Source organism: Odocoileus virginianus, unplaced genomic scaffold (assembly GCF_023699985.2).
Source record: "Odocoileus virginianus isolate 20LAN1187 ecotype Illinois unplaced genomic scaffold, Ovbor_1.2 Unplaced_Contig_5, whole genome shotgun sequence".
NCBI classification, from domain to species: Eukaryota; Metazoa; Chordata; class Mammalia; order Artiodactyla; family Cervidae; genus Odocoileus; species Odocoileus virginianus.
The window spans coordinates 3,098,781-3,125,996 of NW_027224322.1; the positions used below are offsets into that span (position 1 = coordinate 3,098,781).

The 27,216-nt window shown below is 59.3% G+C and overlaps 1 protein-coding gene across 5 annotated transcripts; it reads left to right on the forward strand.

Moving 5' to 3' along the window:
* The first annotated feature begins 14,312 nt into the window (after positions 1-14,312).
* On the forward strand, positions 14,313-26,650 carry BOK (BCL2 family apoptosis regulator BOK). 5 transcript variants are annotated; one of them, XM_070463727.1, is made up of 5 exons: positions 14,313-14,656; positions 15,185-15,436; positions 18,006-18,134; positions 25,039-25,202; positions 25,958-26,650. In XM_070463727.1, exons 2-5 carry the CDS (start codon positions 15,214-15,216, stop codon positions 26,042-26,044), a joined length of 603 nt encoding a protein of 200 aa, XP_070319828.1. In that variant the 5' UTR covers positions 14,313-14,656; positions 15,185-15,213; the 3' UTR covers positions 26,045-26,650. The 5 variants fall into 5 exon arrangements, with proteins under 5 accessions (XP_070319828.1, XP_070319826.1, XP_070319824.1 ...); XM_070463725.1 differs by having other exon boundaries at positions 14,325-14,656; positions 18,009-18,134; positions 25,954-26,650; XM_070463723.1 differs by having other exon boundaries at positions 14,330-14,656; positions 25,954-26,650.
* Positions 26,651-27,216: the final 566 nt, after the last annotated feature.

Sequence of the window (27,216 nt, forward strand, 5' to 3'; positions counted from 1 at the left end):
ACCATCTCATCCTCTGCTGTCCCCTTCTCCTCCCACCTTCAATCTTTCCCAGCATCAGGGTCTTTTCCAGTGAGTGAGCTCTTCGTGTCAGGTGACCAGAGTATTGGAGTTTCAGCTTCAACATCAGCCCTTCCAATGAACACCCAGGACTGATCTCCTTTAGGATGGACTGGTTGGATCTCCTTGCAGTCCAAGGGACTCTCAAGAGTCTTCTCCAACACCACAGTTTGAAAGCATCAATTCTTCGGCGCTCAGCGTCCTTTAAGGTCCAACTCTCATACCTGTTCGTGACTACTGGAAAACCATAGCCTTGACTATATGGACCTGATAAAGGCAAAGTGATGTCTCTGCTTTTTAATATGCTGTCTAGGTTGGTCATAGTTTCCCTTCCAAGAAGCCAGCATCTTTTAATTTCATGGCTGTAGTCACCAACCACAGTGATTTTGGAGCCCAAGAAAATAAAGTCTGTCACTGTTTTCATTTTTTCCACATCTATTTGCCATGAAATGATGGGACTGGATGCCATGATCTTAGTTTTTTGAATGTTGAGTTTTAAGCCAGCTTTTTCACTCTCCTCTTTCACCCTAATCAAGAGGCTCTTTAGTTCCTCTTTACTTTCTGTCATTGAGGTGGTATCATCTGCATATCTAACTTTGTTCATATTTCTCCCAGCAATCTTGATTCCAGCTTGTGCTTCATCCACCCAGCATTTCACATGATGTACTCTGCATACAAGTTAAATAAGCAGGGTGACAATATACAATCTTGAAGTATTCCTTTCCCAACTTTGAACCAGTCCACTGTTCCATGTCCGGTTCTAACTGTTACTTCTTGACCTGCATACAGGTTTCTCAGGAGGCAGGTAAGGTGGTCTGGTATTCCCATCTCTTGAAGAATTTTTCAGTTTGTTGTGATCCATACAGTCAAAGGCTTTAGCGTAGTCAATAAAACAGAAGTAGGTATTTTTCTGGAATTCTCTTGCTTTTTCTGTGATTCAATGAATGTTGGCAATTTATTCTCTGGCTTCTCTGCCTTTTCTAAATCCAGCTTGTGCATCTGGAAGTTAGCGGGTTCTGAACATGCGGCTGAGTCTTCCTGAACTCCACAGAAGACTGGGACAGCACCTGGGCCTCCGCACAAGGCCTTGCTCATCAGGGAGGGGTCCCGGGGCAGACGCCAGTGCTGGCCCACTTGGCGAGGGCCTGTCTGCCACCAGAGCTCGCGTTGTCCTTGGCGAGGCCCAGCCTGGCGGCTCCCAGGAGGCCCTCTGCTTCCCGTTCTTGCTGCCCCTTCCTGGCTGTCTGGGCTCCCGTGGCCTGCGTGACTCCAATGGCTGGGTGAGTCTGGTGCTGGCGTCACAATTCTGCAGGGGCCCCGGGTCTGGGACCTCAGGGTGGGGTGGGTGCCCCGTCTCTGCTCCACAGGGTTGCCTCTTCCAGACACACCGGGTCCCTGGCTCACCACGGGGTGTCAGAGCAATGCATCCTGGGCGGGGATAGTTGGAGGCCAGTCGGGCCTCCCAGCCCCAGGAACGGGCCCGTGAGGGAACCGCCAGGCCTAGGGCTGAGCCTGGAGGTGGGCCCTGGTGGAGAGGGGGCAGCAAGGGTGCAGAGGCCGTGCTGGGAGGGCAGCAGTGGGGCCAGCCTGGCCTCCTCTCCCGGGGCTGAACCCACCCATCTGGCCTCTTCCAAGGATGTGTGCAGCCGTGGGAGGGGGTGCGGAGGGCTGGGCCATGCCAGGGTTCCCCCAGCACCACCCCCTGGATGTAGGGACGCAGGAGGAGGGGTGCTGTGGGAGCAGAAGGCGGCGTGTGTGGGGAGGGGTGGTGCCGACAGTCAGCACCACGGGGTCTGCGGGGCGGTCCATCTCCGGGTGTCCAGGAACAGTCTGGGTGACACGGGCAGCAGGGGGCACCGGGCGGAGTGGCCCCTGGGCAGGCACAGGATGGAGCCAGGCAGCGGGCACCTCAGGGCAGAGGGCTGCTGGGACCCCTGCAGGCAGCACACAGGCATCGCGGGCCCCTGGGGTCGCTGCCCACCCACAGACTCTGACCCTGCTGCCCACACACGCCCGCACTGAGCCTCAGCTTCCCCTCGCTCCAGCGGGATGGTGAGCGGGCCCCAGCTGAGAGAAGAGGTATCTCACCTACACACACCCCGGTGGGTCCCCGGGACCAGAAAGTTTTCTCTCTTTGGAGCCCAAGCGCCCCGTCCCTCCAGCAGGTTCAAGTCCAGATCCCAGGCAGACCTGGCCTTGCCAAGGGTGGTATGCCCCCCGACTCCCAGAGCTGGAGGGGGGCAGTGCCTGCAAAGGCAGGGGTCTGCAGGCAGGCTCCTCTCGTGGGTGAGGCAGGAGCCTCTGGTTATGGGGAAGCCCACAGCCTCCAGGCACCAAAGGGGTGTGGGGAGCTGGCGCCCTGGGCAAAGCAAGGTTTCAGAGCCACTGGCGAGCGCGTGTGCCGCTGGGCACGGAGGGTGGGTGGGCCGAACACGGTCCTGGGCTCCACGCAGCACAGGTCGAAACCTTTGTTTCCGTGCACTTTCCTCGTTTCCCAAGTGTACTTACTGACCAGGATTTACTGTTACAGTCAGAAAAGTATGTTGTCTTTGGCTGCTGGCCGTGACTTTGAAATCTCAGAACAATGCAGAGTGCTTCACAAAATAGCATATTTGTGCATAAAGAGGGCCTCCAGACCTCAGGAAGGGGGAGAAAACAGAAGAAAAAGAACTTCTGTTGGGAAAAGTGATTGTCCTAAGAGGAGGAAGAGGGCCCACTGGTTGTCCAGCCCTCTGATGCCTGCCCCTGCTGCAGGGGCCGCCTGAGGACCCTGCTGCTTTCTGTGCCGCGGGGCCTGCGGGCCGAGGGCCCCTGGCTGCCCCTGGGCGGGCGAGCCCCATCACACCCCCGGGTCCACGGGGTGAGGGTAGGCTTCACATGCAGACTACCCCCAACCCGTCCACCCTGCTGGCGCCTGGCGGGCAGGTCCACACCTGTAGTTAATTTGTTTATCACAGACAAGAGGAAAATCATCCACAGTTTATGGCCTTGGTGGAGCGGGTGTGAGGCTGGCTGCAGGGTCAAGGTCAGGGTGGGGGGAGGGGGCGCCCTAGTCTCCAGCTCCACAAGGAGGTCGGGCAGCCGGGAGGGGGAACCCTGCGTGCCCAGCTGCCCCTGGAACTGGGGGTGGGGGTCAGGGCCACCCTTCACTGGATCCTCCCAAGTGTGGAAACTTTGAAAGGGAGGGAGGCAGCCCGTGCCCCTGACCCCTGCACAGCCCTGCCCCCGGGGCCTGCCCTCCCTGCCCACCCCTGGGCCTCTTCTCACTCTGCAGGCCCACCTCCTCCTACCTCTAACCCTGCCCAAGGGAGGTGCAGGGTTCACCCAGACCCCCTCCTCACCCTAACTGGCCCCTGGGCGGGCGGGCAGAGTTGGAACCTGACCCTCGGGACACCCCTGAGGGCAGCCAGCCCATTTCTCTCTCTGGAGCTCAGCCTGGGCCCAGCCTCGCAGCAGCCTGGGGTCCTCGTTCTGAGACTGGGGCTGGGCGGGGTCCCGAGGGTAGGTCTTCCCTCCCCCACTGGCCTCAGTGGAGCCATTCAACCGGGAGTGTCCACTCTGGCCAAAGGTCAGCCAGGCTGTGTGGAAGCTCAGCACCCGACCTGCAGGGCCTAGGGTGGCCCTGGGTGAACTTCCAGAACAAGTTGAATGACTGGTGGGGTGCCGGGGGACAGACTGGCCTCCTGGCGACCGGGACTGACCCGAGCCGCACTCCTCTCTGCCCACGTGGGTGCTGCGTCTGGGGCATTGGGGGCGAGCAGTGTGTCCTGAGTCTGCACCCCAGGGAGTACTGCCCCGGGCACGCGGCCTGCAGACCCGTCAGGACGATCGGCCAGGACGGCCAAGGGGCAAGCGGCCCCGACGGCCATGCCCATAAGCGTCTCCGCACGCAGCCTGGGCCATGTTCTCCAGCCTCAGGCGGCCAGCTTCACCTTCCAACGCTAAAGAACATTATTGTTCAGTCGCTAAGTTGTGCCTAACTCTCTGTGACCCCATGGACTGCAGTACGCCAGGCTCTCCTGTCCTTCACCATCTCCCAGAGTTTGCTCAGATTCATGTCTACTAAGGTCATGACACCATCCAACCATCTCATCCTCTGTCACCCCCTTCTCCTCCTGCCCTCAATCTTTCCCAGTGTCAGGGTCTTTTTCAGTGAGTCGGCTCTTCAAATCAGGTGGACAAAGTACTGAAGGATGTTTGGAGATAGATGGTCAAACCCAGTTTGGTGAAGCCGGTGCCTCCTGAACGCTGCCAGCACCCCCTCTCCGTAAGAGGGGGTCGGGCTCCAGCATCCCGTGCCCGCTGGACAGAGCCCCACCAGCTCAGCCCTGTTTGGGCTCAGATTCTGGTCTCAGACCTCCCAGAGGGTCCCACAACATGGCCCAGAGGCGGAACTTTCAAATCATCCCTTCCTGCTGGCACAGGGATGCTGCGTCTGGGCATCAAGGCCAAGAAAATGACCAGAGATGAACTATTTAGCTCAACCTGAAAAAATGCGAACTTCAAAACCCAGTGACATGACTAAGGGAGTAAAAGGCCTGTCCAGTGGAACGTGGTGCAGATGCCAAGCTGCTGCTGGGACGGTTCGGTGAGGCCCCCAGCCCTCTCCCTTCTCCTGGCCCGTCCCCCCCAGGCCCCCCTCCCCCGGCCCCTCCCCCCCTCCAGGCCCTCTCCCCTCCCCCCTGCCCCTCCCCCAGGCCTTCTCCCCTCCCCCGGCCCCTCCCCCAGCCCTCTCCCCTCCCCCAGCCCCTCCCCCCAGGCCTCTCCCCTCCCAGTCCCTTGGCTGGTCCTGAGCCAAAGCAGGAGTCTTCAGTGCAAAATTTTAACATTTATTTCTGTATTTTCCAGAATGCATCAAATGAACCAGTGTGAGTTTTATGACTAAGCTCCCAGGTCCGCGGCCGGCAGTGCAGGGCTCTAAGCCCCCTCCCCCAGCAGGCTGAGGGACCCGAACAGAGTGACAGCATCTGAACACCAAGATGAAACCACAGTGTGTTTTCTGCATGTCCTGGGGCCTCAAATCACCACACACTGAGCTCCAGACCAAGACAGGCCAGGCTTATCAGACAGCCAGCCACGGGAGGAGGGCTTTACAACTGTCAGCAGGGTCAGTTCTCCTGGAGGCTCGGGGAGAGTCTGCTCACTGCCTCTTCCAGCTTCTAGAAGCGCCAGCGTCCCCCAGGTTGCGCCCTCCCCTGCCTGTGACGGGGTCTCCCTCACACATCCTCCCGCCCTCTGAGCCGACCCCTCCTCCCTGTCACAGGACCGTCGCGACGGCCCTGGGCCCAGCTAACCATCAGCATGCTCTCCCATTCAAGACCCTCATTCAATCCCGCCTGCTGGGCCCGTGGCCAGGGGAGGTGGTGCGTCTCCACACAAGGAATCCGCACAAGGCCGCCCTGGGGGTGTCATTCCGCCAGCACGCAGAGCCCTGGAGTGAGGCCAGGACGGCAGGAAACACCAGCTCCCCAAGCCTGGGAAACACAGCTGACCAGCGGCCAGGGGAGGCCCCGGGAGGTGGGGAGCCCGGCGGAAGGAACTGTGACTCTTCAGTGAACACGCCGCCGGGGCTGCAGGAGGCACAGTCACGGGATACGGAGGAGAGGCGCCCATCCTTCCAGAAGGAGGCCGGGGCAAGGCCGGGGCAGGGAGGCACCCCAACACACTGGGGGAAGTTGCCCCCAGACTGAAGGAAATGTGGGCCTTCAGGTTAGAAACGCTTGACCTGACAACGCAGTAGAAAAATGTCACAGCTCCAGAGATAAAGACAAATCTTAGAAATGGAGGACGGGGCTTCCCTGGTGGCCCAGGGGTTAGGACTCTGCCCTTTCAATGCAGCAGCATGGCTTTGCAACTAAGATCCCACACGCCAGGCGGCTTGGCTAAAACATTTCACAAAATGGAGATGGGTGCTGTGGATCGGAGGCTGTACCACTGACAAGTAAGCTGCAGCCCCGGCCCCAACACCAGTGGGCCTGACTTCATTCGGAAGTGAGACTTTGAGGATGTGACCCAGTTAGGATGGGGTCTCCCGCCCTGACATCCTAAATACAGTGATTGGCGAGCTCGTGTGGAGGACGCCGAGGGGCCATGGGATGAGCCAGGCAGACAGGGCAGTGATTCAGTGCCAGGCCGCAGCAGCGGGCACAGCATACCCTCATCCCACTGCCCGCAGGGGCACAGCCCTGTCACGCCTGGGTGTTCGGATGTCCGGTCTCCAGACCTGGGGGAGAACAGGTGCCTGTCGTTCTCGGCCAGCAGCGCCGGCTTTGTGAAACTGAGGAAGGGGTGAAGGGCAGGGCAGGGTGGGGGCGGATATGAGGGGGAGGGCACAAAAATCAGGCTGGCGGGTACACTTGGAGTGTGAAGCCAGCGGAGGACGCTCCGGATTCCACTCTAGCCATAAGCTTTCAAGCTGCCCAGGAAGAGGACCCCCTTTCAGGGACCCCAAGAAAGAGGCCACCGGTCCCCAGGCTCTGCTCGGACCCCACAGGGAGCTGCTGCACCCTCTTGTTCTCGTGGAAGGACAGCCAAGGATGCCACCCCAGCCCCCGAAGGGAGGAACTAAGTCACGTAGAGGACCTGGGGAAATGGGGACAAAGCAGGACACCTGGGGTGCCAGCCACAAAGAAGCCCCTGAAATCATAGTCCCCGGAGACCGACACAGTGTCCCCCAAATGGAGCCCAGGGTCCTCTGCTGAGGCAGCAATCAAGGAGTAGGAGGAGGTGTCAGAAGCCAGGGGAAAGGTCGGGGCCCGGGCGAAAGCACTCTCCTGACCTGGGGACCAGCGGGGACTGGTGGGAAGGTGCGCAGGAGGCCTCCAGGAGGCGACGCTGCCCGACCACCTGGAAAAGCGGCCGATGCATTTTCGCAGGGCCGTGACGTGCGTGGCTATCAGTGCCTGGCCCATGGATGCGGGGGGGCAGGGGGGAGGCGATGACTATACCCCCGGGCGGGAAGCACGTCTAATTAGTTCAGCAGTGAACAGTACAGACTCTGCTGCAGCCAAGGCTGACGGGGACGTGGTCACCCTGGGAGGATGGGGGACCTGGAGTGGGTGGGAAGACTCCATCCTCCCACTGTGGGGGCTGTCACCTTCAGTTCAGTTCAGTCCCTCAGTCGTGTCCGACTCTTTGCGACCCCATTGACTGCAGCATGCCAGGCCTCCCTGTCCCATCGCCAACTTCCAGAGTTTACTCAAACTCATGTCCATTGAGTCAGTGATGCCATCCAGCCATCTCATCCTCTGTCGTCCCCTTCTCCTCCTGCCCTCAGTCTTTCCCAGAATCAGGGTCTTTTCCAATGAGTCAGCTCTTCGCATCAGGTGGCCAAAGTATTGGAGCTTCAGCTTCAGCATCAGTCCTTCCAATGAACATTCAGGACTGATCTCCTTTAGGATGGACTGGTTGGATCTCCTTGCAGTCCAGGCGATGCCTTCAGTCTGGGTGAGTGAAGGGCCCCGTTGCACAGGTTTGCTCCGTGCTGGCCTGTCTTTCATCGGACAGGATGAGGGGCTTCCCTGGTGGTCCAGTAGTTAATCATCTGCCTTGCAGGGGAGGGTCACCAGTCTGATCGCTGCTCCAGCAGGACCCACAGGCCTGTGCTGTAGGCCCGGAAGTCCCGTGCTCCACCGGAGAAGCCACTGCTATGAGAAGGCTCCTCAGGACAAGCAAGAGCAGCCCTCCCCTCCCCTCCCCACAGAGAGAGAAAGCCTGAGCATCAGCGAAGACTCACCACAGCCAAGAAATTCACACACAAACAAATCTCAGGGGAAAAGCACGATGGGGTAACAGCAGCCCACAACACTGTGGTCCTGAGGGAATCCTGGGGGGTGAGAGGGCTGTGGGATGAGGGCCCACGATGCTGGGCGCTGTCATCTAAGGGGACACCTGAGTCCAGGGAAGCCTGGATGCTCGGACGTGCCTGTGGGGACTATGGGGTGCGTGGAAGGCCCCTAGAAAATCAGAACTGTGAGCATGACTCCAAATCTATTACAGAGCGCAGAATCCTCCAGCAGCCTCCTGGAATGAAGAACCCGGAAATTTTAGAAAGAAAGACCCACCAGAAATAAACCCACACACATATAGACAACCAGTCTCTCTCAGATAGGCAAGAATATACAAGAGGAAAAAGGCCTTCTCCAGCAAGTGGTGCTGGGAAAGCTGGACAGTTGCTTGCAAACCAGTGACTCCCTCCCACCATACACAAAAATAAACTCAAAATGGGTTAAAGGCTTAAATATAAGACAAGACACCATGAAACTCCTAGAGGAGATCACAGGCAAAACATGCTCTGATATAAATCTATGGCTGAGTTCAGCCGCCTGATGCAGTCCAAGGCAACAGAGATAAAAGCGAAAGTAAACAAGTGGGAAACAAACAAGGGGGAGGAATCAACCTGACAAGCTTCTGCACCAGAAAAGGGAACCCTGAACAAAACAGAGGGACTACCTACAGACTGGGAGAAAATGGGTGAAAAGGGTGTGCCCAACAAAGGCTCAATTAACAAAATAACAAATAGCTCAAAGGACTCAGTGACAGAAAGACAAACAACCCAACTGAAAAATGGGCAGAAGACCTGACCAGAATTTCTCCAAAGAAGGCACACAGGTGGCCAATAGGATGCCCATGAAAAGATGCTCAATGTTGCTAATGATTAAAGAAATGCAAATCAAAACTACAATGAGCTACCCCCTCACACTGGTCAGAATGGTCATCATTAATAAGTCTATAAACAGTAAAAGCTGGAGACGGTATGGAGAAAAGGGAACCCTCTGACACTGTTGGTGGAAATATAAACTGATACATCCACTATGGAGCACAGTTCCTCAACAAAAACTACAGCTAGAGTTTCCATATGATCAAGCATTTCCACTCCTGGGCATGCTTTCTTGTTGTTGTTTGTTAGTCACTCCATCGGGTCCAACTCTTTGTGACCCCAGGGACTATAGCCTGCCAGGTTCCTCTGTTCATGGAATTCTCCAGGCAAGAATGCTGGAGTGGGTTGCCATTCTCTTCTTCAGAGGATCTTCCTGACCCAGGGATCGAACCCGGGTCTCCTGCACTGTAGGCAGATTCTTTACAGTCTGAACCACCAGGAAAGCCTGGCATATATCTGGACAAAACTAAAATTCAAAAAGAAACATGCACCCCAGTGTTCATAGCAGCAGTATTTACAATAGCCAAGACAAAGAAACAAACATGCATCGACAGATAAATGGGTAAATAAGAGGTGGTTTGTGTGTGTACACATACATATAATGGAATATTACTCAGCCATTCAAAAAGAGTAAAACAATGCCACTTGCAGCAACATGCTAAATGAAGTAAGGCAAAGGAAGACAAATACCTCACGCTGTCACTTATGTGTGGAATCCAAAATATGACAGAAAGGATCTCCCCTACGCAGCAGACAGAGAGCAAACTGCTGTTGCCAAGGGGGTGGGGGAGGGTGGAGTGGGGGTTTGGGATCGGCAGGTCAAAGTATCGAGCGCCGAGCGGAGAAACACGGTCCTGCCGCAAAGCCCAGGGAGCAGTGCAGTGTGCTGGGCTGAACCGTGATGGGAGACAGTGCGGAAGAGAACATTGGATATCAACCATACGCCGATACAGTTTAAAAAACTATTTAATTCATGTATTTGACTGCACTGGGTCTTAGCTGTGGCATGTGGAATCTAGCTCCCAGGGACTGAACCCAGAGCCCCTGTGCTGGGAGCCTGGAGTCTTAGCCACTGCACCACCAGGGAACTCCCTCAATAAAAGATTCTTAAAAAAGAAAGGCAGGGGCCAGGAAGTAGGAGTGTGGCTGGGGGAGCTAGTTCCTTACCCACCCCGCTGAAGAACGGTGCTGTGAAAGCACAGTCACTCAGAGGAGGCGCCTGGATGAGCCGTGGCTGGCAAACTGCTCGCCTGGGAGGTGGTCTGCAGACACTTGCTGTTCATGGAAATCACCCCCCAAACCGCTGGAGTCTTTCAATTATGTACATACATCATTTTGGTTAAAATGCACAACAAATCCACACAAAATGCCTGCGAGCTGAAATTTCTGTGCCAGGTATAAATTCACACAATAAAGTAATAGGAAGGTGAGGGCCTGGAGCCGGGGTAGGTCTGGGACACACAGACCGGCTTCAGCTTGGGGCGTTAAGCCCTGGAAAAGCACAGGCGTCTTCAGCAGGAAACGCGAGACCAACTGCCAGCCTGATTTGGGGAGGAAAAAGAAACGAGCGTCTTTTTAACAGTCACAAAAATGGATTTTAAAAAGCACAGCAGAAGGCCAGGAACAAAGCCTGGTGGCTGGCTTAGGAGCCCTGGAGGCGGGGTGGGGGTGGGGGACATTTGCAGGCAAGAGATTAACACCCAGAAAATACAGAACAGGGCCCAGCCAGTAAGAGAAAGAGGTCAGGCTGGAGAAACCGAGAAACCCCCTACAGGGAGGAGTCCTGAGGCTTAGATGGGTGGAAGGGAAGGTGTGGCTGCTGGGGGCCTGCAAGCGCATCAGAGAACAGGGAACCCGCCACGCGCCCATCCGCACAGCGGACAACAGGACTTCACCTTACCGCTTGTAACAACTACCCCAGGGTGCTGCCAAAGGGGGCAGGCACGGCGTGGCTGGTCCAGGGGGCCCAGGGCAGGACGCCACGCCGCCCTGGAGCCCACTCCGCCAGCCGCCCCGCACATGGCGGGGGGCGCTGAAAGCCGGGCACGTGGACCGCTCCCTTGGCCGTTCTGCCCCGTGTGCTGCGGGCTCCCAGGTTGTTTATCTCACTCTCATCCAAGTTTATACAAAACCCTCTAGCCTGGGCTCTGATTCCCCGTGAAGAATGAGCTTTGGGCGGAAAACCGACGGGGAGGGGCTGGCCCTGGACGGTTCTGAGCCAGTGGTGCTGATGCCCCCTGGCACCCCCGCCCCCTGGCACCCTTGCCCCCGAGCCCAAAGCCTGGAGGGGCTGCCTGTGCCCTGGCCCCAAGGGGCAGCCGCATCACTACCGGATCGTCAGATCCCTGGGAGAGCGGGACTGACGCACACCAGGCAGCGTCCTCAGGGGCAGGGCCCGCCCCACGCCCACATAGCTCTGCAGAGGGGACAGTGGGGGTTCTGGCCCCCCAGCGTCGCTGGCGGGACCCCCCCACACCAGGAGCTGCATGGGAGTCAGGCTGCAGCTCCCACCTTTTAGTCCCTGGGGTGGGTGGGGGCCGCAGAGGCCAGAGAGGAGACCCCTGAGAGCCATCCCACTCTGACCCCACAACCCTGGTGTCCCCTGTAAGGCTCTCAGCGGCCTCCCGGGGTTGGGGCTGGATCTGCCAGGGCAGCAGGGTGGGGGTGACCTTGTCAGGGCCCAGGGGGGTTGACGCCTCCCGCTTCTGTGATTCTTTAAGCATCTCAGGGTTCAAGGATGTATGAACAAGCTCAGGGTCGGGCTCCTCCATCCCCGGGCACGCGGCTCGTGTCCTGAAAAGGCCGTGCTGCACAGGCGTGCCCACGGCTGCCGGGTCAGGGCCCGCATCCCTCCTCAGGATCCCACTTCTGGGCAGGAGGAAACGGGCTGCACGTAGGGCAGGAAGCTGCCCGAGGCCACATGCTGAGGGAGGCCCTGGCTCCTCCCGGCCAAAGGTCCAGTCCACCAGCCCGGGGGTCATGGTCCGGCCATGCTCAGTCCCGAGCTGCTGCCTCGGCAGGTCCCCTTCCCCCTCTGAGCTTCCGTATTTTCATCTATAAAATACAGGTCATCCCAAGTCACTGAGTCGTGTCCGACTCTTTGCAATCCCATGGACTGCGGCCCACCAGGTTCCTCTGTCCATGGAATTTTCCAGGCAGGAATACTGGAGTGGGTTGCCATTTCCTCCTCCACCCAAATCTTAGGGCTCTTCAGAAATGCCAGAGGCAGACTCTGTCCTGCTCCAGGCTCTGTATTAAAGAGTGTGTTAAAATGCACACTCACATTTTAGAGTTTTTCTGAAAAAACAGCTCACAATTACTGAGCCGCTACTGTTCAGTCGCTCAGTTGCGTCCGACTCTGACCCCATGGACCGCAGCACGCCAGGCCTCCCTGTCTTCACTATCTCCTGGAGCTTGCTCAAACTCATGTCCATCGAGTCGGTGATGCCATCCAGCCATCTCATCCTCTGTCGTCCCCTTCTCCTCCTGCCTTCAGTCTTTCCCAGCATCAGGGTCTTTTCCAATGAGTCAGCTCTTCTCATCAGGTGGCCAAAGTATTGGAGCTTCAGTTTCAGCACCAGTCCCTCCAATGAGTATTCAGGACCAATTTCCTGAGCCATTACTATATGACAAGTTCTTTCATACATGGATTAACTGATTCTGTCCACAAAATGTAGGCATTATTATTTTCTCTATTCTACAGACAGGGAAGCCAAGGCAGACAGAAGTTCAATACCTTCCTAGCGGTGTCAGTATCAATGCTATAAATGGCCTCACAAAATGAGATGGGAAAGGTTCCCTCATTTTCTATTCTTTATACAGGTTTGTGCAAGGTCAGTGGTATTTCAACTGTTTAGAGAAATTCTTCAATGAAACCATTTGAACCTAGAAGTTTCTTTGTGCCAAGTTTTAAATTTTGAATTAAATTTATTTGTTATAGGACTATCCAGAATTTTCTATTGATTCTAGTGTCAGTTTTGGTAAACTATTTACATTTCAAATGAATTTCATAAAGTTGCTCACACTATCCTCTCATTACCTTTGAAAAATGATTTAGCTGTGCCGGGTCTTGGTTGCGGCATCGGAACTCTTAGTTGCAGCATGTGGGATCTAGTTTCCTGACCAGTGATTGAACTGAGGCACCTCGCTTTGGGAGCACAGAGTTTTAACCAGTGGAGAAATCTCTTACCTTTTTAATGTTTGTTATATCTGTGGTTATGTCCTCTTTTTCATTCCTGACATCGGAATTTGTGTTTCCTTTTTTTTTATCCATTATTTCCAGGGGTTTATCCATTGCATTCTTTTCAAAGCACCAACTTTTGGCTTGGTTGATTTTCCCCGAGTTTTGCTTTTTTCCCTACCAATTTCTGCTTTTATTTTTATTTCCTCTCACTTTGGGTTTAATTTGCTGTTCTTTTTCTAGCTTCTTGAGTTGCAGCTTAGAGCATTAATTTTCAAGCTTTTTTCTAAAGCTATAAATTTTCCTCAAAGGACTGCTTTATCTGCCTTTCGCAGCATTTAATGTGCCATATTTTCACTACTGTCCATTTCAAATTATTCTACAACTTCTCCTGTGATTTACTATTTGGCTCATTGATGATTTACAAGTGTGACATTCAATTCCAAGTCCTTGGAGGCTTTCTGGTAGTTTTCCTGTTTTTGAGTTTTAATTTATTTCAGAGAGGACACACTTGTATAATTTCAGTCCTTTGAAATTTGTTGAGACTTCATGGCCCAGGACATGATCTATTTTGTTTAACATCCGATGTGCACATGGAAAGAACATGCGTTCACAGTTACTAGGTGCAGTGTTGTATACACGTGAATTCAGGCAAGTGGGTGCATCCTGTTGTTTGAACTGTGGGATGCTGACTTAAGATAGAGAAACAGGGATGTCCCTGGCTGTCCACTGGTTAGAACCACTCTTCCACAGCGTGGGTTCGATCCCTGACCTGGGAACTAAGAACCCACATGCCAAAAAAGAGAGAAATGGAACAGTGGGACAGAAAAGCACCCAGAACAGACCCTCACATATACAGTCACTTGGTTTATAATGGGACTGTTCTCCAGTTCAGTGGGAAGAAGATGGTCTTTGCAATAAACAATGATGGTCCACTGGACATCCATATGGAAAAGACGAGCTCTGACCCCTACCATAATATTCACAAGAATTAACCTGCAATCCATCACAGAAATAAATGTGAATGATAAAACAATTGAGCTTCTAAAACAGGGGAGAATGTCCTAATGAAAAATCACTGAAGGTGAGAAAAGTGATACATTGGACGTCATGGAGAAAACTGTTCAACATACACAACAGCAAAGATGGCAGAAGATAATGGCAATAACTTCAATACAAAGCACACACAAATATCCATCTATCGATACAATGTCCAGCCATGTGTAAGACCAGGGACACAGCACCCAGAATATATAAAGAACCTCTAGGAATCAATAAGCTATCGAAGCCGGGTGTGAGCCCACGCGGCTGGGGCCCGCAGTAGGCTCTGTTCACCGGGCCAGGCGGGGACAGCTGCAGCCCCCAGGCCCTCCCAGAGCGCGCCCTAGGAACTAGCTCGGTCCTCCTTAAGTGAGGAGGCGGCGGGGAAGCTCCGGCCTCGGCTCCGCCCCGGGGTTGCCTTTCCCTTAGAAGGCAAAGCCCCAAGCCTCGCCTCTCGCCGGCGGAGAGTCGCGCGTCTCTGCCCGAGCTCCCCTCGCCCCCCGACGACGCCGCCAGAGCCCCGGGAGGGCCCGAGGCCCCGCGCACTCGGCGCTCCAGCCGGCTCGGCGTAGACTGGGCGGGCACCGGGGCGGGGCGCGCGGCCTCGCGGGTTTGAATGGAAGGATCCCGAGCGGCGGGGGCGGCGGGGGCGGCGGCCCGCAGGTCCTGAAGCCAGCAGTCGTCCCCGGCCCCCGCGCCCGAGACATGCGGCGGGAGAGGTGAGCAGGCGGGCGGAGCCATGGGGACGGCGAGGCCGGGGACAGGCACCGAGGATCGCGAGGCGCGGAGGCGGGCGGCCCAGGACGCGGGGCCGGGCCGGGGTCCCGGCGGCCGCCGGCAAGGCTCAGGTCGGGCCGTGCCCACGCCTCCGTCGCCCGCGCACTAGTCTTCGCGCGCGGGTGCGGCGGCCCCGGATCAAATCGCCATTTCGCCGCTGTCCCTCCTATCCTCGGCGGCCGCGAGGATCCTTGTGGTTGAGCTTGGCATCTGAAAGAATGTGACTCCGCGCTTTTAAAGATCTGGAGCACGAACCGCAGCGCTCACCCGCAGCCGGCCGGAGCCCTGCCCTGGAGCCCAGCCCCGCCCGGCCTCCCGGTGCGCCCCGGCCCGGCGCTCGGCCACGAGCCCCGGAGAGCGCCGCGCCCCTTCCCCGCGCCCCGCTGCCCGCCCTCCGCGCGGCCGGCCTTCCCCTTCGCAGCCCGGCCGGCGCGACAGGGCGGGCCCGTCTGAGCGCCGTCTGCCCGCAGGTGCGGCGCCCCCCGCCCGCGTCCCCGCCATGGAGGTGCTGCGGCGCTCCTCGGTCTTCGCCGCCGAGATCATGGATGCCTTTGACCGCTCGCCCACAGACAAGGAGCTGGTGGCCCAGGCCAAGGCGCTCGGTCGTGAGTTCGTGCACGCGCGGCTGCTGCGCGCTGGCCTTTCCTGGAGCGCGCCCGAGCGCGCCGCGCCGGTCCCCGGCGGCCGCCTGGCTGAGGTGTGCGCCGTGCTGCTGCGCCTGGGTGAGTGCGGCCTCCGCCGGCCGGCCGGCGGGGTCCCCAGGCTGCCCCTTCCAGCTAGTCCGGCGGACGCGCAGCGCCTCGGGTACAGCTGTCCTTGCACTGGCCGGCCTCTGTCTCTCCTCCCGGGCAGGGACGGGGCTGGTCCCGGTGCCCTGAGGGATCTATCGCGCAAGGCGGGCGGGGGTTTCTTCCAGCACCCCCCTCTCCTAGCTCGCTCTTCAGCTGGCCTGTTCACCCGCCAGACCTCCCCAGTCTGCCTGCTGAGCCCAGATTGCACACATCCTGGTCATAAAGAATAGAAAACTCCGGGAGGAATGATATTTTCATGGCTAAATTTCCAGAGTGACCCTTGTACTCAGCTGGGCACAAAAATCCTTTGTCGGACCACGTGTCCTGATGTTTGTTTTGGAAAATAGGTCCTCACAGTTACTGGCTGCAGTCCTGCGTGGGCTGCTCTTTTCTCTGGGTTTGGAAGCCTCCTTGGGCTCCTGTGGAAATTAGTGCCCAGGAGAGCAGAAACCGTGTGAGGCCGGGCAGCCGCAAACCCCGACTGCATGGCCTGCTGTGTAGACATGGAGGGCAGTACTTGATTCTGGGGTGATCGGGCTTAACTCTTTCCGTCTTCTCCAAGGACCGCAGAGAGGGAGGGGACCCTCTCAGCTGACTCGTCAGCCATCTCGCCATGGAGACTGAGGTTGCCCAGTTCTACACCGCCTGGCGTGACGTTCCACGCGGGGAGTGTGCACTCAGGGGGGCGTGGGGGCACAGATGGCACCCTGACCCTGACTGGGTGGCTCTCCAGAGTGGGTTCAGAGACTGGCCCAGGACCCCGGGTTGGAGGGAGCACCCCGTGGAAGGGGATGCCTGCCTCTTCTCAGGCTGACACTCGTGTCTGCTGGCCCTTGTGTTCTGTGGACCCTGGGGGCAGGGCTGTGTAGACAAGGTCTGCCCAGAAGAATTGGCGTGGGGGCATTGCTGAGGGCTGCAGGAGGCTGGTGTCCCGCCTGGGTCTTGGGGGAGGGGAGCATGTGGGGTTTGAGGTTTCAGCCAACGGTCCAGAGTGCCTGTGCCCCCCTGAGGCCAGGGCCCAAACTGTTTCTTCCAGCTGGGCTGTAGGGACAAGCCTGGGCTGAACGTTCCAGAGGGCCCTGGAGAATTTGGTATCTTGGGCTGCTGAGAGGCCCCTGGAGTGGCCGGGAGGAAGTCCTTCCTCTGTCCTGCCCTGCCCTGCGGGCCTGCTCGCTCCCAGCTCCACAGCCTTGGCTGGAGCAGGGCCTCGGGGCCAGGGTCCCTGTTGTTTGAACTTGTCTGGAAAGCCCTGCTGCAGGCTCCGCTAATCACTGTCCCTTCCAAACTGTGACCTTGGATCCAGGGGGCCTGGGATGCTTCCGGCCTGGCCTGGGGGAGCAGAGTCCAGCCAAGTGGGCCACGCTGGCCCTCCCTCCCCCCCCCCCGCCCCAGCTGCTTTCATGGCCAGTCCCTGGGCTCAGCATCTGCCAGATGGCCAAGGGGGCCCTGGAGGGAGGTAGCTTGGACCCCCAGTGTTCTCACCCCCTTCTGTGGCCCTTGTGAGCTGCTCCATGTGAGCCCCCCCGCCCCTTGCCACGGCCTGGAGCCGTCCCCTGTCCCCAGCACCCCCAGCCCCTCCCCGGCACAGACGCCCAGCTCCGGGAGCAGCAGCAAAAAGGAAGAGGCGGGGGCACGCCCCCGCAGCTGTTCTCTGGGGGCCAGTCGCCCCCCGGGCCTGTGTGTGGGAATGGCCGGCCAGGCCTGCCCTGGGCGTTTCCATGCCACCGCCCGTGGCTCCACCAGCCTGTCTCAGTCCCGCTCTGGCTTCAGATCTTCCTGAATTGGATGGAGTGCAGCTGGCCCCAGGGCCTACGCGGCGCCCTTATCACCCGGACCTCCAGTGGGAAGCATTTCCCTGTTTGCTTTGGCTGGAGAAGCGGCTGGGCTGGGGGACACCCAGTGCGTGGGCCATGAGGGGTTCCGGTGCGTCCCTGCAGACCCGGCGCAGATGGGGCCCTGCGAGGGTGTTCCTTCACCGCCGGGCATCCCCACCGGGCACCAGGAGCCCAGGCCTGCCGCCTCCGGGCAGTGGCTCGGCCTCTGGTTTCCTGAACGACGCTGGGCCTGGAGAGGCTGCCCAACCCCCCCCCCCCCGCCCCCGCTGAGGCAGCCATGAGCTGCCCACCTGTGTGGGGTCGCTGGCCCCCGCCCTGCCCGCGTTGGGGTTGGCCGCCCGCCTGGGCAGCGCAGCAGCTCGCTGTGTGCTGTGAGTCACCCAGCAGGCATGCCCGGGATTCCCACCCCACCGGCCCAGCCGGCTCTGCCCTGGGGCATGGGCGTGGCCGACTTGTCGGAGGGCAGGCCGCAGCCAGGTCTGGGGTGCCCACAGCACGTCCCTGGCCTTGTCAGGGCATCTGGGGACCCTGGGTGAGGTATCAGACGGGTGGACACGGGATAGGTTGGGGCTCAGGGATCGGGCTAGGGTCAGGACCCCTGCTGCGGCCGTAGGCTGGCCCCCTGACCTGTGGGACCACTCTGACCTGCCCCTGTGCCCGCGCAGCAGACGAGCTGGAGCTGATCCGGCCCAGCGTCTACCGCAACGTGGCCCGCCAGCTGAACCTCTCGCTGCAGTCGGAGACCGTGGTGACCGACGCCTTCCTGGCTGTGGCGACCCAGATCTTCTCTGCAGGTGAGGCTTCGTGTCCAGGCCACGGACCCATGGTGCTGGGGGCCTGGGGCCTCGGGGTCGTCGGGGCTGGGGCTGCAGCACAGGTGGGCTTGTCAGCGAACCTCGCTGGGTCTGAGGGCGATGGGCCACGGGGCTGCTGGCTTGGGCCCCTTGTGGGGTTCTGGGGTTACCCTGGCCGGAAGTCCTGACTGGCGGCGTCTGTCAGGCCTCCAGCTGGCACTGCTGTTGGCCGACATGGGGCCTGGGCTTCTCGCAGCGTGGTGCCCACTCCCTAGCAGCCAGAGTGGGTGCTGCCAGGCTCCTGGAACCTGAAAAGTCGCAGGGTCGCTGCACCAGAGTCTGCTGGGCAGAGGTGCCTGGCCAGTCGGCCCCCTCCGCGGGAGGGGCGCTCTGGAGTGGGGCTGCCTGGCCAAAAGGCTCTCTGGAGAGGGGTGCCTCATCTGGGTCAGCTGGCTCGCCCACAGCCCCTGTGGGTTTCCCAGAGCTTTCCTCTGGGCCCCGGTGGCAGGCGACATCTGTCCCTGTCACCTCCTTCCCATGCCCTCACCTGAGGGCAGCTCCTGCTCCTGTCCGCACACCTGCCTCCAGGCTCATGGGAGACCCCCGGACTCGTCCCCAGGCCCCTCCCATCCCCACGTCCCCTCCCGGGAAGCCTGTGGGCTCCCTGTGGCCCACCTGTGACCCGATGCCCTGCTTGGTGCACATGCCTCGGGCCCAGGTCCTGGTACCGGCCAGGCGCCAGGCATTGCCAGGCACCAGGCATTGCCTGGCGTCCAGGAGCAGAGCCCCGCCCAGGGGAGCACCTTCTCCGTGGCCGACCCTGCCTGCCCCCCAGCTCCTGGCTGATGGTGGTCCTGGCCTCAGGGAGGGGTCCATGCGGGTCCACAGCTGAGTGCTCGGGGCTGCATCCCGGCTAGAGGACGGGTGTGAGCGGCCAGGCAGCATTGAGGGTGGGGAGGGCCCCCTTCCCCCTGGGGCTTTGGGGGCACAGCCTCCTGCAGAGGAGGGTCCCAGGCAGCCGGGAGGCCTTGAGCTCTTGGCCGACCGGTGGTGTGACCCCGCGCTCACCCCGCCTCTGCTCAGCCGAGGCGCGCTTAGCACCGAAGGGCTTCGGGGCAGGGGCGCCCGGAACACAGTCCCGCCCCGAGGGGGACCCTCCGCTCACCCACTGAAGACGGGGGGCCGGATAGAGGGGCTGCAGGCCCGTCAGAGGCCCTGTCTGACGACCCCACCCTCGGCGTGTTGCCTTCCCGTGTTCCCCTCTGAGGAGGCCTCCTGACCCGTGGAGGGCAGGCCGGCGTTGAAGGTGGGGGACACGGGGCCACCGGCTGTGGGCCAACCTCCACAGGGTCAGCGCGGGTCTCCCTGCAGCGCTCGCCACCGGCAGGACCCCGAGGTGTGTGGAGAGACCGGGGTGCCCTGGAGGGCCTGACAGCCTTCACCCAGATGGGGCTCGCTCGGGGGCCTCCAGGCTGGCCTGGTGGAGAAGGCAGCGGGAGGGGCCAGGCAGGAAGGTGCGCTGCGGGCCCCTGGGGCTGCCTGCTGCGCTGGGCGCCCCCACCAGGCCGCCCGGCCTGACACCATAGTGAGGGTGGCCGCCTGTGTCTGTCTCTGAACTGTCGGCGGGCAGCTGGTTTATGAGCCGAGAGCTGGCTTTAAAAGGAAGGGTCATCTCTGGGAATGCGGCCGGGCGGCAGGGGGCTGGGGCCCAGGGCGGTGGCGGGAGGGTGGGGGGTAGGCTGCAGCGTCCAGCCCTGCCTGCCCAGCCCGTTCAGGTCCGGCGACCAGAGACGAGCCCAGAAGGGTTGTGGGTTCCAGGAGGGCCTGGGAGGCCGGGAGGGAGGTGTGCCCTGGGGACGGAGCGCAGGGCACGCGGGCACGGTGGCTTGTGGAGCTCAATCTGAAACTGCAGGGGCTGTGCCCCCCGGGCTCAAGCTCCCCTGCTGCCCTCCGCCCCTCGCCCCGCGCCCCAGCCCCAGCCCCAGCCCCGGGCCGGACTCCGCCCCCTCCTTGTGGCAGCCCCCACGCCTGCCAGCCCCTCATCGCTGTGTGCGCTGCAGGCAGTTTCTCAACCTCTGGATCCCAGAACCCATGCGGCCTCTCCCCTGCAGCGGGGCCAGGCCCGCTGACCCCCGGGCTGGCCCGCGTCCCCTTCACCCTCCTGGGCCAGCCCCTCTCCTCTGTGGCCGGTGAGGTGAGCAGCTCGAGGACTGCAGGGTAGGGCTTGGGGTGCCCCGCCGCATGGTCGCACCCTCCACTCGGCCGAGCTCCCCACATGCTGCGGTGGGGACGACACTCCTACTGCGTCTTGGCTGGAAGGGTCTTCTAGTTTCCCTTCGGTGGGAAAACATGAAGTTGGCAAGTATTTTCATTTTCTTACTTTGCATTACAAGAAGAAAGTATTTTACCATGGAAAAATCAAAACATACATGAGATAAAGAACTCTCAGAAATCTGTGCTAAAAAGGCAGCCTCACTGAAACATGAGCAAAGGATCTGAATTGTTGTCTCTTCTGAGATGTCTGTGAGAAGTCGATGACCTCCATCAGTCACCAGGGAAATGCACATCCAGCCACCAGACTCCACCTCGCTCCCCCTGGGGGGTGGAGGCAGGCCTTTGGAACCCAGCACGCAGGAGGCCTCCAGGCACCGGCCACCACGGTGGACCGCCTGTCAGCTTCTTCAGTTGGGTGACTCTGACGGCGTCCCCACCTGACCCCGCACTTCCACACCCTGGGGTTCGCCCCGAGAAGGGAAGCCATGTGTCCACACGGGGCTTGTCTTTGGGCCTTCAGAGCCTCACAGCCAAGCAGCAGACGGACCCTCAACTCAGGTTCGTCTCCTGATGGGCGGTCCGTTCACGCGATGGAGCCTTGCTCGGCGGTAACAAGGAAAGCGGTGTGATGCACAGGACGACTCGAGGAGCCTAGAAAACGTTTTGCTCCATGACTGGAGTCAGACACGAAATGGGACCTACTGTGTGATTTGATTCCTGTGAAATGTCCAGAACAGGTCATCCGCAGAGACGAGCAGAGGAGAGATTGCCAGGAGCTGGAGTGGCAGGGACACCATGCTCATGGGGACAGGGATTTGGAGTAAAATGCCTGGAATTCAGCAGTGGTGGCTGTGGAACATTGTCAACACACTAAGAACACTGGATCTCGCATTTTATTTTTAAAAAAATTATCTTTGCCCAGGAAGTGCATTCTTGACCATTGGAGCACCAGGGAAGTCCCATCTGGGTCGTCTTTTTAAAGTTTTTGGATCTGACACTTCAAAAGGATGAGTATGGTAGTGAGACTGCTGTCTGCTTAGTTGCTCAGTTGTGTCCGACTCTTTGCGACTCGATGGACTGCAGCCTGCCAGGCTCTTCTGTCCATGGGGTTCTTCAGGCAAGAATACTTGAGTGGGTTGCCATGCCTTCCTTCAGGGGATCTTCCCGACCCAGGGATCAAACCTGGGTCTCCCACATGGCAGGTGGGTTCTTTACCACCACAAGCCTGGTAGTGAGACAGTGTCTCCATAAAAAATAACACTAAGAGCTCAGAGAAAATAGGACATAGCCAAGACCCACGCGGGAGACCAGCCTGCTGGCAGCTCCCAGACCAGAGCTTTTCTCTTCAGGTAAAATGTGGCGGTTGCACGGAGCCCACGTGTCCACCTATGGTGCCGAGTCCGGGGGTCCCACCAGGGCTGGTGTGCCGTGAGCAGCTGGTGAACGGGGAACACGGGCTGATGGCGCTGTCCCCAGGACGTGGCGCCTCTGCGGCCTGGGTGCCCCTTGGAAGGGTGGGGAGCCCCACGGGCAGCGCTGAGGCTGGGGTCACGGGCCCAAGGCCAGCGGCAGGAAGGCGGCCCTGGGGGCCAGGGGCCGGCCTGGGGGGCTTCAGATGTGGATCTACTTTGCAGGGGGTGAGAGTCACAGCAAAAGGCAGGCCTGGGGTGCAGAATGGCCTGCTTTATGGGGTTTTTACATTTTCGTTTAATTGAGGGGAAATTTACCTGATATCTGATTAACTGTTTTATTTGTTGTTTGACCTCACCACGGGGTGTGTGTGATTGAGCTCCCCCACCAGGGATCACACCTGGGCCCTGCACTGGGAGCTCGGCGTCTCGGTCACTGAACCCTGAGGGAAGCCCCGGTTAAGCGTCTAGAGTGTGCGATTCGGTGGTATTGGTCCAGCCGCCGTGTTGCTCAGCCACCGCGCAGGCCTGCTAAGCTGTCACTGCCAGCCCTGGGGCCCCCTGCTCTTCCTCCTGTCTCTACGGCCCTGCCTGGGAATGGACTCACACCTGAGTCTGCGTCCCTCACGGACATGTTGTTTCGGCAGGCGTGGTCCCAGCCCCATCAGAGCTCCTGCCTCTGGAGGCCAGACGACCTTCTGATGTGCAGGTGGCCCACCTCTTGCTCTTCCACTCACTGTCTCGCTGTCTTGTCATCTCCGCCTTCTGGTGGCTGCTCAAGTGTTCCTTTGCGTTGATTTGTGCTCCTGTGACCGACCGTCCCTGGGAACAACGGGTCTGGGGCCTGCTTTCCCCACCTGTGCTGTTCCTGCCAGACCAGGCCCAGGCCCCCAGGGGCTGTCCTCTCACAGGTGACGCCAGTGCCCTCTTAGGTCTTTCCCGTCACAGGTACCAGGCTGCAGGGTTACCTGGATCCGTACATTGCCACTTTGAATTTTCAGCCTGATAGACTATCCTTTACATCGTGTTTTAATTTACGCTTTTTTGACTTATCAGTGAGGGTTAGCATTTCTCACATGTCTAGTGTATTCAGTTCAGTTTCAGTCACTCAGTTGTGTCCAACTCTTTGCAACCCCATGGACTGCAGCATGCCAGGCCTCCCTGTCCATCACCAACTCCCGGAGCTTGCTCAAACTCATGTCCATTAAGTCGGTGATGCCATCCAGCCGTCTCATCCTCTCTTGTCCCCTTCTGCCTTTAGTCTTTCCCAGCATCAGAGTCTTTTCCAACCAGTCAGCTCTTTGCATCAGGTAGCCAAACCTACTGTTGGAGGCTTCAGCTTCAGCATCAGTCCTTCCAATGAATTTTCAGGACTGATCTCCTTTAGGATGGACTCTTTGGCTCTCCTTGCAGTCCAAGGGACTCTCAAGAGTCTTCTCCAACACCACAGTTCAAAAGCATCACTTCTTTGGCGCTCAGCTTTTTTTATAGTCCAACTCTCACATCCATACATGACCACTGGAAAAACCATAACTTTGACCAAATGTACCTTTGTTGGCAAAGTAACTTCTCTGGTTTTTAATATGCTAAGTTGGTCATAGCTTTTCTTCCAAGGAGCAAGTGTCTTTTAATTTAATGGCTGCAGTCACCATCTTCAGTGATTTTGGAGCCCAAGAAAATAGTTTCTCACTGTTTCCATTGTTTCCCCATCTATTTGCCATGAAGTGATGGGACCAGATGCCATGATCTTAGTTTTCTGAATGCTGAGTTTTAAGCCAACTTTTTCACTCTCCTCTTTCACTTTCATCAAGAGGCTCTTCAGTTCTTTGCTTTCTGCCATAAGGATGGTGTCATCTGCATATCTGGGGTTATTGAGATTTCTCCCGGCAATCTTGATTCCAGCTTGTTCTTCATCCAGCACGGCATTTCACAAGATGTACTCTGCCTATAAGTTAAGTAAGCAGGCTGGTAATACACAACCTTGACATACTCCTTTCCCAATTTGGAACCAGTCTGTTGTTCCATGTACAGTTCTAACTGTTGCTTCTTGACCTGCATACACATTTCTCAGTGGCCACAGGACTGGAAAAGGTCAGTTTTCATTCCAATCCCAAAGAAAGGCAATGCCAAAGAATGTTCAAACTACCACACAGTTGCACTCATCTCACACGCTAGCAAAGTAATGCTCAAAATTCTCCAAGCCAGGCTTTAGCAATACGTGAACCGTGAACTTCCAGATGTTCAAGCTGGTTTTAGAAAAGGCAGAGGAACCAGAGATCAAATTGCCAACATCCATTGGATCATTGAAAAAGCAAGAGAGTTTCAGAAAAATATCTACTTCTGCTTTATTGACTATGTTTAGTGCATTATTAGTATTTTTTATTTTGTGAATTAGCTATTCATAATTTGTCCTCCTGTTTCTTTAGAAAGTGTTGAAAGTGAAAATATTAGTTGCTCAGTCGTGTCTGACTCTTTGGGACTCCATGGACTGTAGACTGCCAGCCTCCTCTGTTTGGATCTCTCAGACAAGAATACTGGAGTGGGTAGCCATTCCCGTCTCCAGGGGATCTGTTCTTTTTTTTTCATCGATGTACAGAATCTCTTATGTGTTAAGGAGCTTTTTATGACCGACAGGCGTTCGTCCCCAGGTTGTCACAGATCTGTCCTTCTCCCAAGGAGGCTCCATCTGCCCTTAGCAGCTTGGTGCCTGGGGACGGCCCTCCCTCCTGGGCCTCAGCTCGCTTCTGCAGAGAGCGCCCCGCTCTGTTCAGGGGCAGCCAGGCTGCAGCAGGTGCAGCGGGGAGCAGCGCGCTGTCCAGTGCTCCCAGTGCCCGGTCCCTGAGCCCCCGGGACCCACTCAGGTCCCTCGTTGCCAAACTGCTTTTCTGCTCCGTCGCTTTCTCCAGCAGAGGTGGGCTGGGCCCTCCCAGGCTCTGGCCCAGGTGTGCAGCAGAAGCTTAGGACATCCAAGAATGGCCCATGGGGCTGGCAGAGCTGACCTGAGCAGTGATGGCCGGGACTTGCACGGCAACCAGCTGGTCGAGCTCCCTGTTTGACTGGGAGCTGGTGGTCAAGGCTAGCCCTGGGTGCTGGCCGCAGTCCCTTTCGGGGTGGCGGGCGCGTGGCTCTGGGAGGCTCAGGCCTTCACGTGACCCTGTGGCCTGGCCTTAAGCGGGGTCTTGGTGGCCTTTGGTGACCCGCATCCCTCTCTGTCCCTGCAGGCATCACGTGGGGCAAAGTCGTGTCCCTGTATTCGGTGGCTGCGGGGCTGGCCGTGGACTGTGTGCGGCAGGCCCAGCCCGCCCTGGTGCACGCCCTCGTCGACTGTCTCGGGGAGTTTGTGCGGAAGACGCTGGCAACCTGGCTGAGGAGGCGTGGCGGATGGGTGAGGGCGCGCGAGGGGCCGGGCAGGGGCCGGCTGAGCGCCTGGGCTCCCATGGCGGGAGTACGGGCTGGAGGGGAGGGGGTCGCGGCTGGAGCTGCAGCCCAAGGCTGACCTGTCCCCGGTGCTCCCGGGGCGTGCCCACCCCCCAGAGCTAAGCCTGCTGCCAGCCCATGGCGGGGTCAGAGCCACATCCCCACTCTGTCTCTGGATCCCCCATCACCTGCCCAGTGCTGGCCCGGCCTGGGGCTGCTGGGAGCGGTGCCTTCTTTGTACAGTGGGTGGTGGCAGAACTGTGTGCAGCCCACCGGCCGCGGGGAGCCACAGTGGAGGCGGGGGAGGCAGGGGCAGGGAGGGTCTGACTGCCTGACTCACGGCAGGCAGAACACGGGCAGCTCTGTCCCCTGCCCGTCCTGTCCTCGGGCCTGGCGGGGCTGGGCGCCAGGGCAGCCAGGACGCTGACTGACAGGGTGGCCAGAGGTCAGGCTCCGGGGCTGCGCTCCTTAGCAGGACTAGAGAGAAACAGGGAAGTCAGGAGTGGCTGCCCGCTGGGCTCCTGTTGTGGGGTCACCCCCACGGCGTCTGCAGGGGGACAGGGGTGTGTCCTGCTCGGGAGCATCCTGCCTCTTCATGTCCGACCTTGGGCCTTCGTCCAGCTGGACCGCAGGCACCTCCTCAAGCGGCGCGGCCGCCTCAGGCGGGGCGGGCCTGCGCACCCCGCTCCGCGCTCTGACTGTGCCCTCTCCCCTCTCAGACAGACGTGCTCAAGTGTGTGGTCAGCACCGACCCGGGCCTCCGCTCCCACTGGCTGGTGGCCGCGCTCTGCAGCTTTGGTCGCTTCCTGAAGGCTGCCTTCTTCATGCTGTTGCCGGAGAGATGAGATGCTGGCTTGGGCAGGGGCCCAGGGGGCCCTCCGCCCCACCCCAGCCGGGAAGACCCTCGGAGCCGCCCCCGAGTGGACGGTGGAGGCCCTGTCCTGAGCCCCTCCTGCAGAACCCAGGCCCTCTGGACGGAGGTGTGAGGGTCTCCCCCGGGCCTGAGCTGGGCTTCAGTGCCGACCCTTGCGCCCAGCTCCCCCCGGAAGCCCTGCCCACCGCCTTCTTCCTGGGCCAGAAGGCCACGCCGCATCCTGGCCCTGAAGCAGGAAGTGGGAGCCACGTCCATGTCGGGACCGTGTCAGGACCGGAGCTGGCCTTGGTCCTCAGGGAGGGGCCGTGGACGTTCAGCCTGGAGGCGCCTCTGGCTTGGCCGAAGCTGGAGGCGCCGTGGGGCTGGCTGACCCTGCACACCGAGTGTGAGTCCGCTGTGATGGCTCCTGATCCACTTCTGGGGGTCAGATGTGTGCCCCACGCGTGTGTCGGGGTCCCCGTGTGGCAGGGAGCCGTGGGTGCGCGAGCCCGTGGATGAGGACGACGGTGTGTGTCTGACCCCAGTAAAGTGCGGTGGCCGTGGAGGGTGCCCATCTGCCTGCCTGCACCCTCCTCCTGCGATGGGCGGCGGCGGCGGCGGCGGCCCGGCCGTGATGGATCAGCAGGGGCAGAGCCGCCCCGGGGCCCCTCTCAGGGAGGCCGCCTCACACCGCCCTGTGCCTCGCCGGCCTCACACACACACGCACGTGCACACACTGGCACTCGCGTGTGCATGGCCCTGCCCTTCATGGTGGTCAGCTCCCCGCCCCCCCGCCCACGCCTCCCCACGATCTCCCACTGCAGTGCCCTCCGGCCGTGATGGGGGCGGCCCCTGGAGCAGCCCCCCGTGGCCCGGCCGTAGGCACACTGCTGGACGTGGCCTCTCTGCCCTGGTTCCCTTTCTGTACAAGGCAGGGGGCACCAGATGGCCACATTGGCCTCCTGGCCCTGCCTCCTGCGGGAAGAGCCCAGATGCCAGCTTGTGTGCACACGGGGCGGCCCCGCATCCCCCTCGGGGCCCGTCTCCCAGCCCCGGGCCCCCCAGGACCACTCTCCTCGGCTTCCTTCCTGGGGAGCGGGCAGGGGCCAGCACCACCTCCCAGCTGTGC